The sequence below is a fragment of the Pteronotus mesoamericanus genome, unplaced genomic scaffold (genome assembly GCF_021234165.1).
Source record: "Pteronotus mesoamericanus isolate MK-2021 breed Mesoamerican mustached bat unplaced genomic scaffold, CSHL_Meso_final contig_56, whole genome shotgun sequence".
NCBI classification, from domain to species: Eukaryota; Metazoa; Chordata; class Mammalia; order Chiroptera; family Mormoopidae; genus Pteronotus; species Pteronotus mesoamericanus.
In genome coordinates, this window is record NW_026555201.1 from 8,176,174 (window position 1) to 8,193,492 (window position 17,319).

Below are 17,319 nucleotides of genomic sequence, written 5' to 3' on the forward strand. Positions count from 1 at the left end.
TTAATATCAAAGAGAGAGAGAGAGAGGGAGGAAGGGAAGGCGAGAGAGAAGAGGAGAGACAGAGAGAGAAAGAGAGGGAAGGGACAAAAAGGCTACCGTGGAGCAAATGGTAAATATAACCAAACATTGGTACATTATCTCAAAACTTAAAAAATACACACTGAAGCCATTGTCTCTGTAAGAGATCGAAACAGAGACATAAGAGCTCAAGGAAAATTGGGCAAGGCAAGACAATGGAAGGAGATGAAACATAAGCATGTAGAGATCAGAAAAGCAAAAGAAAAGGAGAAGAAGGCCTCCTCCATGGGGAAAATACTACGAAGTGTCTTGCTCTCTGCTGCTCTCTGTATGTACCAGGTCATGTTCCCTAACTACATTAAAGCACAGTGGGACTCTCTGGCTGTACATGTTGGTGTCTTTTATCAGTTGTCATCAGCAGTGTTACGAGAACAATAAGGAAGTATGGAAATAAATGATGCATCCAATTCAAGTCATAAACAGAAAAAAAAATTAAAGAAGAACAAAATAAAGTTAATCAAATTAAAAGAAAAACTTTATTTAAAAAACCCCAGAGTGGAACTAATAAATAAATGCAAGAGCCAGTTCTTTGGGAAAAATACTAAATAAAAATAAGCCATTACCAATATAATCACAGGAAAAAAAATAAAAACACAAATACACCAAATATGACATAATGCTGGGGATATAATTATAGAAACATAGAAAATAAAAATAATAAAACAGGATATAACAATTGTAGGCAAATACATAAGAGAATTTGGATGAAACAATTTCTTTTTTCCTGAGAGAATACAAATTATTACAAAATGATCTCTAAAAGGATCCAGCAATCCTACTTCCAAGTATAGATCCAAAAGAAATAAAACTGGTATTTTTGAAAAGATGTATTCATTCCCATGTCATTGTAGCATTATTTATAATAGCTAAGATACAGAAATAACCTAAGTACCAGATGAATGAATAAAAAAGTGATATATATCATATATATATGAAAATTATTTAGCCATAAATAAAAGGGAAATCCTGCTGTTTGCAAGAACATGGACGGCACTAGAAGACATTATACAAAGTGAAATAAGCCAGAGAGAAAAAGACAAATAATGTATGAGCTTACTTATACGTGGAACATAGAAGAAGAAGAACAGGGAGAAGGAGAAGAGGAAGAGGAAGAAGGAGGAGGAGGAGGAGAGAGGAGGAAGGAGGAGGAAGAGGAGGAGGGCAAGAAGAACAAGAACAAGAACAAGAATGACAACTCATAGAAACAGAGAACATAATGTGGTTGCCAGGGGCTGGGGAATGGGAGAAATAGAGAGATGTTGGTCTAAGGAAGCAAACTTGCATTTATAAGATGAATATGTTCTGGGAATCTAATGTACAGCATGGCAATCATACACTGTTTCATATACTTGAAATTTGCTAAGAAAGCAGATCTTGAGCATTCTCACCATAGACAGAGTGATGGATATGTCAATTAACTCGATGGTGGTAATCATTTCACATATATGTGTTTGTACAATCATCACATTGTGTACTTTAAATCTACACAATTTTATTTGTCAATTATATATCAATAAAGCTGAGAAAATGAACTCAAAAGAGAAATATCTAAAGATGATGGGATAAGAAGACAGAAACATAAATATCTGAGTTGAGAGTCAAGAATTACAGACATCACAAGACACTCACTGTCTATGAGAATGACAGAGTCCAGGTACAAACAATTTGTTAAATTGTTTCTTGTATTGATTGACCTTTGCTGAATCCAAGGAAAGCAACTGTAAGGCTTTCTCAGAGTAAGAAGAAGTAATAAATAAGACAAGGGGGCCAAAAGCACATGATTTTGATAAGGCAGAAGGGCATGAATATAGAGAATGGGGACTGGAAGAAGCTGCCTCAGAGGCAGACTAGAAAAAGTTTGAATCCTAGAGCTACACTCTAGAATTGAGTCATCCCATTGTGGGAATTCCTTGAACCCATTCCTTCTTTCTCTACCAGATTTGATGATTCCATACTTTTTTCCTTTTTAATGCCTGAGTAATACTTTGCACCACTGGTAAATTGTCTGGCCCTTCAGCTGGGTAACCTCTTTCAGGAGAACAAGGACCACATCTCTTTTGTCCAACATTGCATGACCATTGTATACTACCCTTACATTGTGCCAGCCATGACTTATTTGTTGAATGAATGAATAGGGCAGGCTTGACCTTTTGGACAAGAAGTAGAGAACAATAAGGAATGTGGCTGCAGAGACAACAGTTTCTGGCTCAAGGAGGAATTAAAGAGGTACAACATCCTATTGAGAATGGGGCAACTACTCTAGACTTAAAGATGGAGTGGGAATGGTAGAGTCTGCGGAGAGGCTGGAGGGATGGGTTGGAGAGATAATCTACATTTCACAACATGGTCATTAACATCAAGGGAAGTATGGTTCTGTGCCTTGCTTTTAAAAAGTTGACTTCACAAGCACATCTGGAGAGATCTAGATTAACCCAACATCACAAGTAAAGGGAAAAAAAAACCAGACTGAGTTCTTGGTAAACAGAAACTCAAAATGAGTGACAGATATGATGTGACCGTCAAAATCAAGAGAGGCTGCGTTGATAGATTCTACAATCTTCAGTGATGAAGATGACAGGCTTGAGTTGCTCTGGGCTGTCAGGCTATTGTGTGGCTTTCCTTTCTGAGTTCTACCCTTTAATAAGTGTAGCATTCAATTTGAACATATTCAGAAGAGATGCCCCCAAGATGATAAAAGATGTTGAAAAGTAGGTTATGCGAGGAACAGTTTGAGGAACTGTGGCCATTTTGCTCAGAGAAGGAAAGATTGAAGAGAGGCATGATAACTGGCTTTGAGAATCGGAAGGGCCGTCAAGAGGAAGAGCCTTTCTTCTAGTGCCAAAGGACCTGGAGGGCAGACTGAGCACGGATAGGCAGGAGCTACAGGCAGACGGAATTCTGCTCAATGCAACCGAGGACTCGGAGACAGAGCTCCATTCTTGGAGGAGGGAGGGCTGCCTCAGCAGCTGGGGAACAACCTGTCACCAGGGTGTCCAGCCCAGGCAGTGTGATCGAATGCAGCAGGGCTGGTCTCGCCCCCAAGGGCTACACTGAGTTCTAAATTCCCTCCCAACACCGAAATCCTGGGATCCACGAGCCTTTTGACTTCCATGTTCATTATGAGGATCATTTGAGATTACTTTTGTGAAAATGCTTTGTGAACACTAAAGCGTTTTACAAATACAAGGTATGGTTACTATTTTCGTAGTAAAATAGTACTTTGGAAGCACCGTGGAAGACTTCAGTTCTGCCTCGACTGCCATTTTCTCTGCTTATCTCTAATCTCTTTTCAGCCTCATAAAGATTTCTGATTTATAAATACCAAATTTAATAGTATCATGGCGACTATTATCCCTGTCTAAGATTTCAAATGTTCAAAATGCTTCGTAAATAATAAATGATTCTTCATTTTTCACTAATGAGGCAAAGGCCCTCTATTCAGTATGCGGATCGTGGTTCTGATCGTATGGCGGAAAGGGACAGGGTAGCTAAATTATTACACACTGTCTTATGGGAAAGAACTCACTAAAATCAATAGCATCCTCACAAAAATCTGTGTAACAAAAAAGTATCTACATTAATAAACAATAAACAAACACATGAATAAATAAACCTCAGAGTCTATGCTGATATAATCTGACCTATGTTCTCTATCCAGAGTGACCTCTGGTGGCCCATCAGCTCTCAGGCAATGAGGATAGCTAGTATTTGATGGCATAGCTTACTTGTTACCAAGTGTTAGAACTTAGAAAAATTAATGGCCGAATAAATAAAGTCCCAATTCTATTTTTTGGGTGTTCAAAATATTTTCCCCACCAAACCTTAATATCATCTCTAACAAGTAACAACTTGAAGGTTTTGAAATATTTCTTTTTATTTTTCTGTCCCCTTCAGGAGATTTAACAGAGAGTAAACTAGGGGAACCAGAAAGAGAGCAAACTGGATGTAGACTCTCCTAAAAAATAGTTAACTAAGCTACAAAGCAACCCTCACATCTGAACATGTGTTCTCAAAACTGTTTATGCATTTTATTCTTGGGCTGAGCCAAATCCAGGTCAGAAAGGGGATTTGGAGGCTGAAATTTATACAAGGCAATAAGCAATAGACAAAAAGTCAGTCTCAGATAAGGAGAAATACAAAGACTTTTTTGATACACTCCTCTCTTGCTGCTATGTATCATTAGGAAGGAGACAGATTTTTAAAAGAAGTTTTTAATTTATATTCTGTATGCAGTCTAACACATTCTGTGTTTATTTTCTGTTAATGAGGTTTAACTTTTAATGTAGGTTATGCTTGTCCGCATGAAGATGATATCTGTGAAATCTATTAAATACTTTTATATATTGTGATTATAATTCTCTAATAATAAGGGGATTTCCAGGAAATCCCTACGAGTTGCTATTAAAAGTCAGGAGGAGGCAGGAATAAATAAATCATTGGCTAATCTCTTATGCTCATTGTCAGCATCCCCAATCCATCTTTGCTAAAAAAGGTAAGACAACGGGGCCTGTCTTCAGCAAACCACCTTATTGCATGGTTACCCTCATATTAATCTATGCTTGAAGGACCAGCTCTGGATTGAACACTTGACCCTTGGTAGGTCTAATGGGGGCCTACTAGTGTTTGATAAATGTTCATGATTTATCAGCATTAAGAAGGGGCAATGCAGAGCTACTACAGTAATGTGTTCAATAGGTTACATTGACATGAACACAAGTAAAATATGTTCTTTTCATGAAGCAGAGGGTGGATCTTTGAGGAACATGGGCTTCAACAATGTAACATCCTCCGTTCCTCAGGGTTGGGACATACCTTGATTGCCATAGCTGGCATCGATCCCAGAGCCATCCCACGAGTCCACAGCACTGTCCACACTGGGCACGGTGGAGGGGTACATGTCGGTGAGTTTGCCGGACTTCTGTGAGGGAGAGGGGTCCTCCTCGACATCTCCCAGGTCACTCAAGTGGCTGGGAATGGGGAATTTCTTGGGACTTGATGCTGACTGAGCTTTAAAGACAGGGAAGCAGTTTAAGCATCAGAATAAATTCAAATAAAAAGATATCAAACACTCCCTAGATAGAGAGTCGTTTTCCTAGAAATATACACATAGACATTTGCACATGCTTTCTGGAATGGAAATGCACTGGAAATTCTTAATTGCGGCTCTCAACCCACTCACCATCTGTCTGTTTCTTAATTTTCAAGGTGACAGTCTCTCCTGCCATCTGTAACAAATGGATGGCTTCACTCAGAGGCTTCCCTTTCAGGCTGCTGCTGTTGATGGCTAGGATTCGGTCTCCGATGTGGATTGCGCCAGTTCTAAAACACCGAACAAGAATAGGAAGAGTAGAAATCATCCCTGCGTGCTACTGAATATCAATTCCCAGCCGGACCTTATATATTCATAACAGTAAAGACTTGGCAAGAGTCTCTAGAAGCCACTGCTAGTTTTCTCCTGGGCAATGTTACAAGACAACTGCATCTGTTGTGAATTACTTTTTAGTTTCAAATAAAAGGAGAAAAATTGTTTTAATTAGTATTTAAAGTGGACTTGTGTGCTTGTTAAATTCCAAGAAAGCTGAGTCATTTGGTAACTCTCTTAAAAATCCCAAGGAAACAAACAATGTCGGACAATAAATGTAGTATGTTTAGCATGGGGCACTTCTTCTTTGTACAGGTCTAAAATGTTGGACGTAATCATTATCCCAGCTCACCGGAAGTGATGTTCAGAGAGATCTGCGGGGAGTACTCCAGGCCCTGGTGTGGCAGGGCCCCCGATGGCGATTCCAAGAATCAAAAAAGGCTGATCTCAGGAATCATTTACAGTCACACACCACATAACAATGGAAATATGTTCTGAGAAATGTGTTGCTAAGAGATTTCATTGTCTTGAGAACATCAGAGTGCACTTAGACAAACCTAGATGGTACAGCCTACCACACACCTAGGCTAGATGGTATACAGCGTAGTGCTCCTAAGCTACGAGGCTGTATAGCATGGTACTGTACAAAACAGCATGAAATCAAATCAAGCACAAGAGAAAGTGAAGCAAACATGAGCTATATGAGTCTGCCGCCAGCATAACACAATGTACTGTTTTACAGCAAACATTTTTATATAAGTAGAAGTAGCACACTCTAAAATAACAGTAAATAGTATACTAACTACATAAACCAGTAACATAGTCATTATCATTATCAATTATTAGGTACTGTCTATAATTGTATATATATGTGCTGCACTTTCATACAACTGGCAGCGCAGTAGGTTTGTTTGCACCAGCATCACAGCAAACACATGAGTAATCCTTTGTGATACCACGTTTGGACGGCTATGGAGTCACTAGGTGACAGGAATTTTTCTTATGGGACCACTGTGGCCTATGTGGTGATCATTATGCGGCACATGACTGCAGTGCTACGTTTGAATCCAACTCTGCCACCTGCTGGCTGTGGGACCTGGGGACCTTATTTTAACCTCTCTGGGTGTCAGTTTCCTTATCACTACAATGGGAGTAATCATCTTACAGGGAAGCCCTGAAGGTTAAATAGGAAAACATATGTAAAGGGCCTAGTAGGTTATTGGAAAAGTGAAAAAATTAATTTTTTGATCAATAAACTAATAAACCTTTGGACTTTCTCCTCCTCTTCCCACCCCCACACAGTTCTGAACTAGCAGACTGGAACTTATAACGCTGGTGTTCAGCGTATTTGCATTAATTTGGAAGCACTGGATGGGGAAGGAGTAGACCCACAGCAGGCAATTCAGGGACAGTGAAAAAAATATCTTTACTCTGCAGGCTGCAGAGCAGGAATCCCACGTGCTAGCCTCCTATGCACTGCTCACTAACTGCACTAAGTGAAGGGTCAGCCCAGCTCCCAGGGCTGCTTGTGACTGAGTGCTCTGCCCACAGCTGGGGCAGTGGGCAGCTGTGCTGGGCAGCAGAGGCAACACTGGGTCACGAAGGTTATGAGTGGCTGCTTAGTAAGTCCACCAATGCCTCAAATAATTTTTTCCCTGAAAAAAAAATCACTTCATTCTCTCACAAAGGATCTCCAGTTTATGAAAGATCTACGCTGTAAGCCATACAACACTTGACCAGTAGCTTGCCACGTCAGATAAATATTCATCTTTTCTTGTTTTCTCCTTGGGACAGAAGGACGCCTAAAGAATACCATATTATAGGCATCTCTGTTAATATCATAGTACAAAATTCCTAGAGAATAACCTTTCTGAGTGGCCTTAGGGCCCTCGTCTGGCAGATGAAGATGCTGGATAAATAGAATTCTAAGGTACTTTGCAGCTCCAAACTTCTGCAATGCTACATCTCTATTTTGAAAACTCTCGTCCTCAAGTGTAGGCCTGAGTGATGTGTGCGCATTCCTGAGCTAGGCAGCTGAAGTACAGATCTGGCTGTGACGCTTGGAATATCCTCCCCACAGCATGTCTCAGGGAGAGGCAGTTTCATGGGAGGACGGGGTTGCGTGCTAATGAAAACAATTTGCCAAAGGAATAGGCTGACATTCCAAATTGCAAGATATTACTAAGATATTACACTTGGTTTCCTGAAATCTTTGAAGACAAGGGCTGTGTCATCCTCTCCCGAAAACAAGGCAGCAGAGGCCAGTGTCTGTCAGGTAACAGAGGCTCAGTGAACGTCTGCTGAATTGAAGTGGACAAGCCTGTTAACCTCCCTGAACTTTAGCCTCCTTCTTTCAAAGTGGACGCAATATAAATCTACCTCCAGTCAATTGTGGTCAGTTTATACATTTCTAGAGGCTAATATCAATGCTAAGCTCATGACACCTTTGACTGCCAGGAAGATGTCCTTCAAAGTCAAGTCTGAGCAACAGCTGAGAGTTCTTAAGCTCTAAAGTCACTCCTTTGTGCAGATTTGAAAAAGTCAACAAATGAACTGAGCAGGAGAGGGAAGCATGTCTTTATGTGGCTGTGAGGAGGAAAAACTATCTCAGACACAGGTAATTTTAACAGTTCCTTCAAATTTTTACCTTTCAGCTAATCCCCCTTTAGTGAGGCTTGAAATGATTATAGGATCAAATGGCTCTTCAGTTCCTGAAATCGTGATGCCAAGGGGCCCCCCATAGCGCTTAAGCTCCACGGTGTAAATAATTGCTCCGGAACTTTCTTGTTCATCTGCAATAAATGCCAAGGAATCATAATTGGTTTCTTTGGAAAAAGGAAAGTAATAAGACACATATATTCAGAAAGAAAATAAGAAATTCAGAACATCATCATCAGGGCATTTTGTCTCAGGAAATAACTATTTTGGGAAGTAGCGTTTCCTTAGTCGGCTATCACACCCTAACAGAGATTGAGGTCGGTTCACTGCCTCATGGTTTAGGCTTTAAAACTGTGAGCGGTCTGCTCAGCCGGCACCGCAGCCGCTCCGGCAGGGCCCAGGCCCCGCCCCGCGCGCGCGCAGCGTCGGGCAGTGTGGCATCAGTGCTGCGGCAGTGAACGCCGGGCTGAGGGGCCGTCTGGGAGGTGAGAGTCAGTCGTGCGGTGGCGAAGAGGTCGAGCCACACAATTCCTGTTTTCAGGCTTTATAAGCAAGCTCACTTTCAATATCAAAAAGTTGATTTTACTCAGGGTTGGAGCACGCTTTAACATTCACATGGTTAAGTGGAACTTAGAGGGGATGGATTGGAAATCTAGAATCCTTTATATATCATTCCACTGATTGTGTCTTAAAATGTCATCCTATTCATGAATTCATGGATATTAAAACAGAGGTTTGATTGATTATCTCTCTTCTGTTCTTGAGACTAAAAGCCATGTGAGTTATATTTCCAGAGCATATACCAGGCTGCCATACCATTATAAATTAATTTTTGCTAATGTTTTCTTTTCTTTTTCTTTAAAATTTATTTTTATTGTTGACACTCTTACAGATGTCCCCATTCCCCCCCTTTGCCCACTTCCTCTGAGCCCCCATCCCCCCTCCCCTCTGGCCATCACCGCACTGTTGTCTGTGCCTATGGGTTCTTTGGCTAATTGCTTCATCTTCTTTTTGCTATTTAACATTAACATGGAGGGGGTGTGAAATGTGGTTTGCCTAAAGCACTGGTCTGAAAGATGTCATGAGATGCCTTCAACAAGCGTGGGTATTTTGACTGTGAGGAGGTTGCAGATATGAAGTCTCAGGATCTTATTTGCTAATGGCATGCTGAAGGGTTTTGAGCATTTCTTGTTTTATTGCTTGGGGCTGGGAGCCATGAATGGTTAAGACGCTATTTCATTTCTATACCTAGAGATGCAATGAAATGGTCCAGTATCTACTTTAACCAAACAGTGAGCTTTTATAGTCAGACCGTATCATGGTGAAGCATCAACACAGTCACATTTCTGCAATGAGCCCCATTCATTTATGATATGAGACCCTAAAATAAGGATGAAAAGGAAGGCTTGAATTAACAATTCAAGTATTTGTGTGTGCTTGAAAAATTACAACGAATATAAAGTGACAGGTTTACAGTGGTGTGTTGGAAGCGATGTGTCCTCTCCCACCAGCACTCACTTCACCTCTGGCTGTGGGTGGGGAGTTCTGAAATGTGCCCATGGCCTGCACTTCCTCAGCGCTCTACTCCTAATAGGCTCCATACACACAGGATTAAGGACCACCTGCCACCCACTGCAGTGTTTAGGTCAACATTTCTGTGTATAAAAATCTTCCACATTAGACTCAGTTTATATTGGCAGCAGAGAATCCTCTATATCAGCAGTTCTCAGCCGTGTGCTGCAGCGCACTGACGAGCCGCAAGCATTTTTAAACCGTGTGGTACCTGGCTATTTAGTCAGGGGCACTGACCTCTTTTCCCTCAGCTTGTGAAATAAAAAATGACCACAGCCAACACAGCAAGAGCCATTCTGTGTGAATAAATCAAAATCATACCTATTTTTTTTGTCAGATTGGCAAAAGAACATTTATGGATGTGCTACAGAATTTTAGTAATTAGTTTACATGTGCCATGTGATGTAACAGGTTGAAAATTGCTGCTGTAGATCAAGCCCTCAATAGCTCTGTGTGATGGTTCACAAACTTCTCGCAGGTTTTTACTTAAGCTGCGGCCAACAGGCTGGTGATAGTTTGCTAGGCAGCTACTGAGGCTGATCATAAATTTAAAATTGTTAATGCCAGGTGATGTATGATGGTTCATTATACCATTTTGCTCTATGTTTAAATATTTGAAGTATTTATAATAACATTGAAAGATTTTAATAAAATGTTTTATTAAATAATACTTAATTTAATAAGTTTATAATACTCGATTCAATATTTAATTAAAAATTTTTATAATATTTATTATCATAAATATTTAATTTAATAACAACTTTGATTCCCTCCGAAAACTCTGCAGATGCCTTGAGTAAACAGATATTTAATTAGTGTGGCTTCCTCGTTTTCCTAACCGGTGGTGGCGGCAGCGGCCTGGACACTGTCTCATCCAGCTGTTGCGGCCCATTTGCCACTCAGGCAAGGTCCCAGAGCATCCCACTGCCACCTGCTCGAGCGGAGGCCCCCATCTCAGCTCTGCCCAGGTTTTCAGAACAATAGTTTCTTCTGAATTTTTTTTTTTCTGGTAGGGATCCAGCCTTTGCCCCTCTCTTTCCCATTCATTTTCACCAGTGCTACCAACTATAATTCCTTTTCTTTCCCTCCTAGAATATTTTAAAGGCATAAATGTGAACACGTTACTCTCTTACTTGATGCTCTTCATTGGTTCCCAGTTCTATAAGAATTAAGTACAACCCCTTTCTTTGCATGGGCTGAGCTGGAGCCTCTATGGCTCTTGAGGGTCACCATCCTCCCATTCCAGTTCAATCTCCTAAATTCTTCCTCACTGTGTTACTTTAACAGCACTTGTCTGACATCTCTAACCTTGCACACATCACTACTTGTACACAAACATCTTTCTTCCCTCGGAGAATTTCTACTGTAACTTTAAAACGTGCCTCAGAGGGCTTGTCTTTCAGGAAGGCCTCCGGGCTCCTCAGCTGGGGCTAGAGGCCTTTGAGCTCCCCCAGTGCCTATGCATTCTGCTAGTGTTTCTCTAGTATTTCAATTCTTGCTTCTGCCCCCAACAAAGAGAAAAATTAAATTAAAAATCTTCCTAACGAGAGGAATGTGAAGGAGTCAGATTTGCTCAGGTAGGGCTGAGCTTTGGAGGGCTACTAACCATTATGATGTAATATCTAAGATTCCTTACACTCCGAGAACCGATTTTTGCCCCCATCGAGAAGGCAACCTCTGGCATGCTCTCTTCATCAAATGTTTTAATTATTTCTCTCCCTGTCTCCTCCATTAGAATAAGATCACCTTGAAAACAAAGATTTTTATTTTCGTATCCCCAGTCCCTGGAACTATGTCTAGAATTACTACCTGGAAATCCACAGATGCCTGAATAAATGAATAAAGTAGGGGAATTGACTGTGGAAGTGAGAGGGGAAGGGGTAGGAGTAAGCAACGGGGAGAAAGGTGGGACAACTGTAACTGAACAACAATTTAAAAAGAACCAAAAAACAAAACTAACGCTCTGTCTACCTTTGACTGTCTACTAACATTCTCATGGGAAGAAATAACCAGAATATTAACTTCCAATGGATTCTCAGTCCTATACTCTACCCTGAAACTAAGCCTAAATAAAAGGTTTTACACACACACACACACACAGAGAGAGAGAGAGAGAGAGAGAGAGAGAGAGAGAGAGAGAGGATGCCTGAATGTTGGTGTTAGCATCCAGGTTCTGATGGGATAGTAAGAAATTAGGAAAATTCCTAGGCCACTAGAGTGGGGAAAGTGAGACAAGAAAATTAAACAAGGTCAAACAGTTTGAGCAACTCACAGTCAACTAGTAAATCAGGAGACCCTATCTCCCCTAACCAAGGACACTTGAGAGCAAATGGCTTATACCTCTCCTTCCTAACCAGAGAATATATAGCCTAACTGGCTATAAGCCACAGGTGTCTGGGGAAGAGAGGAATGCTGATGCAAATGAGAGATAACACCTGAGCAAAGGGAGTGAGCTTGGGAGGAGGCGGCACAGCTCCCCTTTCAGCCCCGCCCCCCTTAGTCCCAGGGAAAGGGCAAGGCTGAGCACCCCCTAGGACCTTCCCCTCCCCAATTCCCACGTTTCTGCTATATAAACTTGCTTCTCAAGGGGAAGCTCAAGGGGAAGGTGGATGTCAGCGTTTCTACCCACCACCTCTTCAGACTGCTGGCCTTTGATGTTAATAAAAGTGCAGTCATGATCCAGTCCCTGTTTCTGCTTTTTGGCTGAGCGGTGACAGGCAGCATGAGCTTCAGACTCCACTCAGTTGCCCTCCGGTTTCAGTTCCAAGGGAAGAGCTCTCCAAGGGAGCTTTGTGGTCATCCTCCCTGCTCCTCCAAGGTCTAGTTTCCTCCTCCAAAGTGAGGCAAACCTAATGTGGCTCATTCGAAGTGTGAGAGTGAGACCTGGGCTGCCACTGTGGGAACCAGCAACCCTAAACATCCTCTTTTCACAGTCCCAAGAGTGGCTGAGCCAGCTTCAGGCAGCACTTCCAGCTCCTGCTGCCTTCTAGGGCTTTATTTAGCTCAACTGGCATGTGAAAGGCTCTGCAGCTTAGGAGCAGGATGGTAACTGCCCGGGCGGCGCAGGCGGTTTTGGAGGTGGCAGCACTCCAAGTCACTCTCTCCTTGAGGCTGCTCCAGCTTAGAAAGCAGCAACTGGAGTGTTTAACCAGAACAGAAACTTTCTGAAAAGGAAAAATGCAGGATCACCAGTAAGTTGCAAAGTGAGCCTAACCAGATGGTAATGATATTATAAACAGCTTTTATATTACAACAGAAGGTTTACAACTGTTAGTGAAAGACATGAGAGGGGGCCAGCCTACTTGTTTGTTCTGCTCAGCTCTAGTTAAGAAAATGAATGGGACCAAGGAACAGATGCAAAATTGCAGCGTTACTTATGGGCAACGTTATTTTCAGGCTTCTTGAGCGCCGCCTGTTTAACAGAATGAACACTATCTGGCTTGAATCCAAAACGGCAGCTGCTCCTGCGGCCGAATAGGAGGCTTGGATTTGTGAGAGAGCCTTGGGAATGCATAAACGTACAGGTCAATCAAAGTTCATTTCTACTGAAAGTGATGGAATGCACTTCAGAGTATAGCTACATTTCTTGGAGGGGGACAGGCCTGTGTAAATAAACCGTTTAGAACAGCTTCTTCCTTAATGTTATGTGATCTAAGCAGAACCTTAGAAATTACTGGTGTTTGAGACAGATTTGGAAGCCTCCATTTCTCTTCCTGCAATTCCTCCAAATTCTCCACTGTTTTTGCTTCAGGGTTCCTTTTCAGATCTCCCAATTCTCCCCTCTGCCTTTACATTGGCTCTAGATGCAATCACGGCAAAACAATAGATTCTATTTCAAGAGGGTTATCTGCATCTTTGGGCACCTTGGGATTGGGCAATAGCCATTGTTTTGGAGCCTGGGATCCAGGCAGGGACCCTCTGGCTGTCCTTAATTCAAATTTCTGTAGTAATGAAAGTGAAATATGCAAAGGCTCCTGAAGGCAGCATGGTCTTTGAATATAGAGGGAGGGAAATGCCCACAATCAAGTGTTCCAAAAGAGCTGGCCACTGTGAAATAAAGCTAAAATTGGCTTTAATAACACCATAATAATGACTGTTGATCATTAGCATTCATTGGGCCTTATTAGGTGCCACACATTATTGCTGAGCACTTCCATTTATTACCTCCTTTGATCTGAAAACAGCCAGGGAAAGTAGGCATTAAAAGCACATTTATAGAGGAGAAAGCTGATGCTCAGAGAAGGTAATTTTCCTAAGTTTCCCACTGTGTCAGTTCTGATGCCCATCTAGTGCTCTTGCTCACTTTATTCTCCTGCTTCCCCAGACCGGACAAAAAACAGTTGATTCAGACACTCTCAACTGCCTCATTCAATACTTTAGTAAATGGTTGCAACCTGTGTTCCCTGACCAGCCACTGTGGCCTCACTTCCCTGCTGTAAGTCCTCCTCATTGACTTCTGGGATAAGTTCAAATGTCTTAACATCATTTAGAAGGACCATGGTAATCTGGCTTCAGCAGAGCAGTTTTACTCTCCTGCTTCTGAGTCCTTGCACATAGTTGTTGTTTCAGCTACATCTGCTACTAAGATGTGCCACACTCTCTGGCCTCCTGCTTGGTTCACATTCTTCCTGAAACTCTCTCTAGCAATACCTCCCAGGCAATTTTAAGACCAAGGTTATTAGAAGCATTCCGTGAGCTCTCCAGGCATCAATGGCTGCCTCCACATTCTCTTAATGTTTTGTGCATACCCCTAGAGCATTCATCATGTTGTTAATTATTGATTTGCTTCTGTTTCTCTTGCAAAGGTGGTGACTGATTTAAAGGCGGGCAGGGACTGTGTCCTTTTTAATCTAAGAATTGGCAGTCCTTAGCACAGGTACCTTTCACCTCACAGATACTAAATGAATGCTGACTGCATGAATGAATGAAAAAACGAAGACTTAAATGTCTGAAAATCATGCTTCGATTGCACTTTCTTTCGGGGATTTCTTTCAAAAGTGGGATAAAGCCTCCAGCGTCACTCTGAGTTCTGTGCTAGGGAAGAGCCAAAGGCCTTGGAGAACGCTATTTTGCATGATTTACCAAGCTAAGCAGATCTCAGCCACCTACCATGCAGAGTGAAAAAGTCACGCCAGGGGTAAGGTACAAGGCAGAGCAATGAAACCAGTGAAGCTGAAAGATATGCTTAATACGCATATTATTATTGCCATAATGGTAGGCAGAGGGACTATAGGGGAAAGGTCTAAAGCGGGAAAAATGAGCTGAAGGAAAGCAACAGCTGAAAGTAGGATCTTGCTCTTCCAGTGCTCAGTTGTTGCTGCAACTCCTCTCAGTGCGTCTGCTCAGCCTGGCTTTGGAAATGCAGCATCACCAACCATGAGCTCAAAACACACTCACCCCTGTGTGGCTTTTTCACTCTGCAAGGTAGGTGGCTCAGATGGGCTTAGCTTGGCAAATCTTGCAAAATGGGGTTCTCCACCGGGCTTTGCCTCTTCCCTAGCACAGGGCCCAGAGTGATGCTGGAGGCTTTATCCCACTTTTGGAAGAAACCCCCAAAAGAAAGTGCAATCGAAGCATGCTTATAAGGACAGGAATGCAAATGTTGGCAACATAAAATCAGTTGCTTGGGAAATAACAATGAGTAGAAATCTGTGCATATTTTAAATGCTGGTTATATATTTGGACATAATCATCTTTACCGGCTGTACAGTTGAATGTAACTACTGATTTGTTTTGACTTTGATTAGAATTCATAAACATATTGCCTGACATAACCATGAACTCTAAGGTCTAGATGGTTTGATTACAGACGATTCTATAACATGGACAATAACTCATTGGTTTGGGTGAAATTATAAACAGTGGAAGTTCTCTTAACCAAGCTCCAATTAACCAATTTATCAGAATAATTGTGGCTGCCTGTCCTCTGTAAATTATATTGACCAATGACAGAGAATGCTCCAGATTAATAGGTCTTTCTCTCTAGTACCCCTGTGTACTTCTGCTCCCGCTACCTCTTGAGCTGTAAGCTTAAAAATTTAGAGGTAATTAAATTTATTCCCAAGCCTGTTTTGTCCCAGTTTTACTTGTTGTTGTAACTATGTAATTTAATGAATCTTACATAACCTATGAAATATGAGTATAGTATTTCTATGACAATAAAATCAAATGCTTGGAAAGATTCAATAAAGGGAGTTCATTAAGCAAACATCTACTATTAATTATGCAGAGGAAAAACTCAAAAACATAGGGGAAAATAAAAATCTAGATGGGGCAAACATTTTGATTGCTTTGAATTTTTAAAATTCTCACCATATTAAAAAATAAACAAGCAAAAAAAGAAAAGTCCCTAAAAGTGGAAATCATAAACTGTGTATTATGGCTATGGTTTAGGCAAATAAACAAGTAAAAAGACTTGTAACTATAATCAGCAGAATATTCATAGGAAAGGCCTTGGCTTCCCCCATAAGACTGGCAAAATTTTAAATTAAACATTTATATTATGGAGATATATATATATATGTATATATATATATATATATATATATATATATACACTTCCTTTAATTCCCTACAGTAGCTGACTCTTTCAATTAATGGACTTTTTCTAATTAGCTCTAGTCTTATCATAATCAGATAAAAAGGCTTCTGCTGCAGGGCCACTCAGAGTGTTGTCCTTGGACCATAGCAGCCTCATGACGAAGTTTGTTAGAAATGCAGAATCTTAGGCCCCATTTGGAAACAGTGCCCAAGAACTGTGTTTTTATAAAAAATAATTTTTAATATTTTAATAACAGTTAACATACAATATTAGTTTCAGGTGTACAACATAGTGATCAGACATTTATATAATTTATGATGCAATCACTCCTATAATTCTAGTACCCATCTGCCACCATACATAGTTATTACAATATTACTGACTATATTCTCTATACTGTACTTTATATCCTGAAGACTATTTTGTAACTTCCAATCTGTATTTCTTAATCCTTTCTCCCTTTCCTCTCATTTCCCCAACCTCTCTCCCATCTAACCATCAAAATGTGCTCTGTATCAAGGAGTTTGTTTCTGTTTTGTCTGTTCATCTTTGTTTTTTTAACAAGCTCTTCAGGTGACTCTGAGGCCTATGAAAGTTGGAGAAGCGCTGCTCCAATGGATTCACACACTGTTGGACGCGCTAAGAATGGATACGGCCTATTTCGACAGAAACATGGCACAAGACTTCCCACAGTAAGATTTCCATTTCAATATGACCCAGCAATCTCCCTTTTAGGAATATTTTCTAGTGATTTAATTTAAAAGAAGAAAAGTTGAAGAAAGATATCTATGCATAAAGATATCCACAATTGTACTATCTACTATAATAAATAATTAAAAGCCATCTAAGAAGAGAAGAATGGTAAATTACAGTCACTAAATAAAAATGATAGATATTGAGGGTTATACAGTAGTAATGTGTTTATAAAATTAAGTAAAACTGTAACATGCACTATGGTTATAATTATGTAATATAACTATCAACCTGAAAATGACTTGTTCCATTGTATTAAGATGGTACTGGGTGATAATTTCATTTTCATCTTTAAAAATTATTTAAATATCAGTTGTAATAATGGTTATATAATGATACTATCTTAATTATGTCA

The 17,319-nt window shown here is 40.7% G+C and overlaps 1 protein-coding gene across 6 annotated transcripts in view; it reads right to left on the reverse strand.

Moving 5' to 3' along the window:
- Positions 1 to 17,319, reverse strand: part of GRIP1 (glutamate receptor interacting protein 1) — a 387,281-nt gene that overhangs the window by 27,890 nt on the left and 342,072 nt on the right. For all 6 annotated transcript variants that reach the window (XM_054580065.1, XM_054580063.1, XM_054580064.1 and 3 more), the window contains 3 exons: positions 8,088 to 8,232; positions 5,258 to 5,397; positions 4,891 to 5,085 (listed from right to left, as the gene is read on the reverse strand). In XM_054580065.1, coding sequence (XP_054436040.1) covers positions 4,891 to 5,085; positions 5,258 to 5,397; positions 8,088 to 8,232 — 480 coding nt within the window. The remainder of the gene's footprint in view (positions 1 to 4,890; positions 5,086 to 5,257; positions 5,398 to 8,087; positions 8,233 to 17,319) is intronic.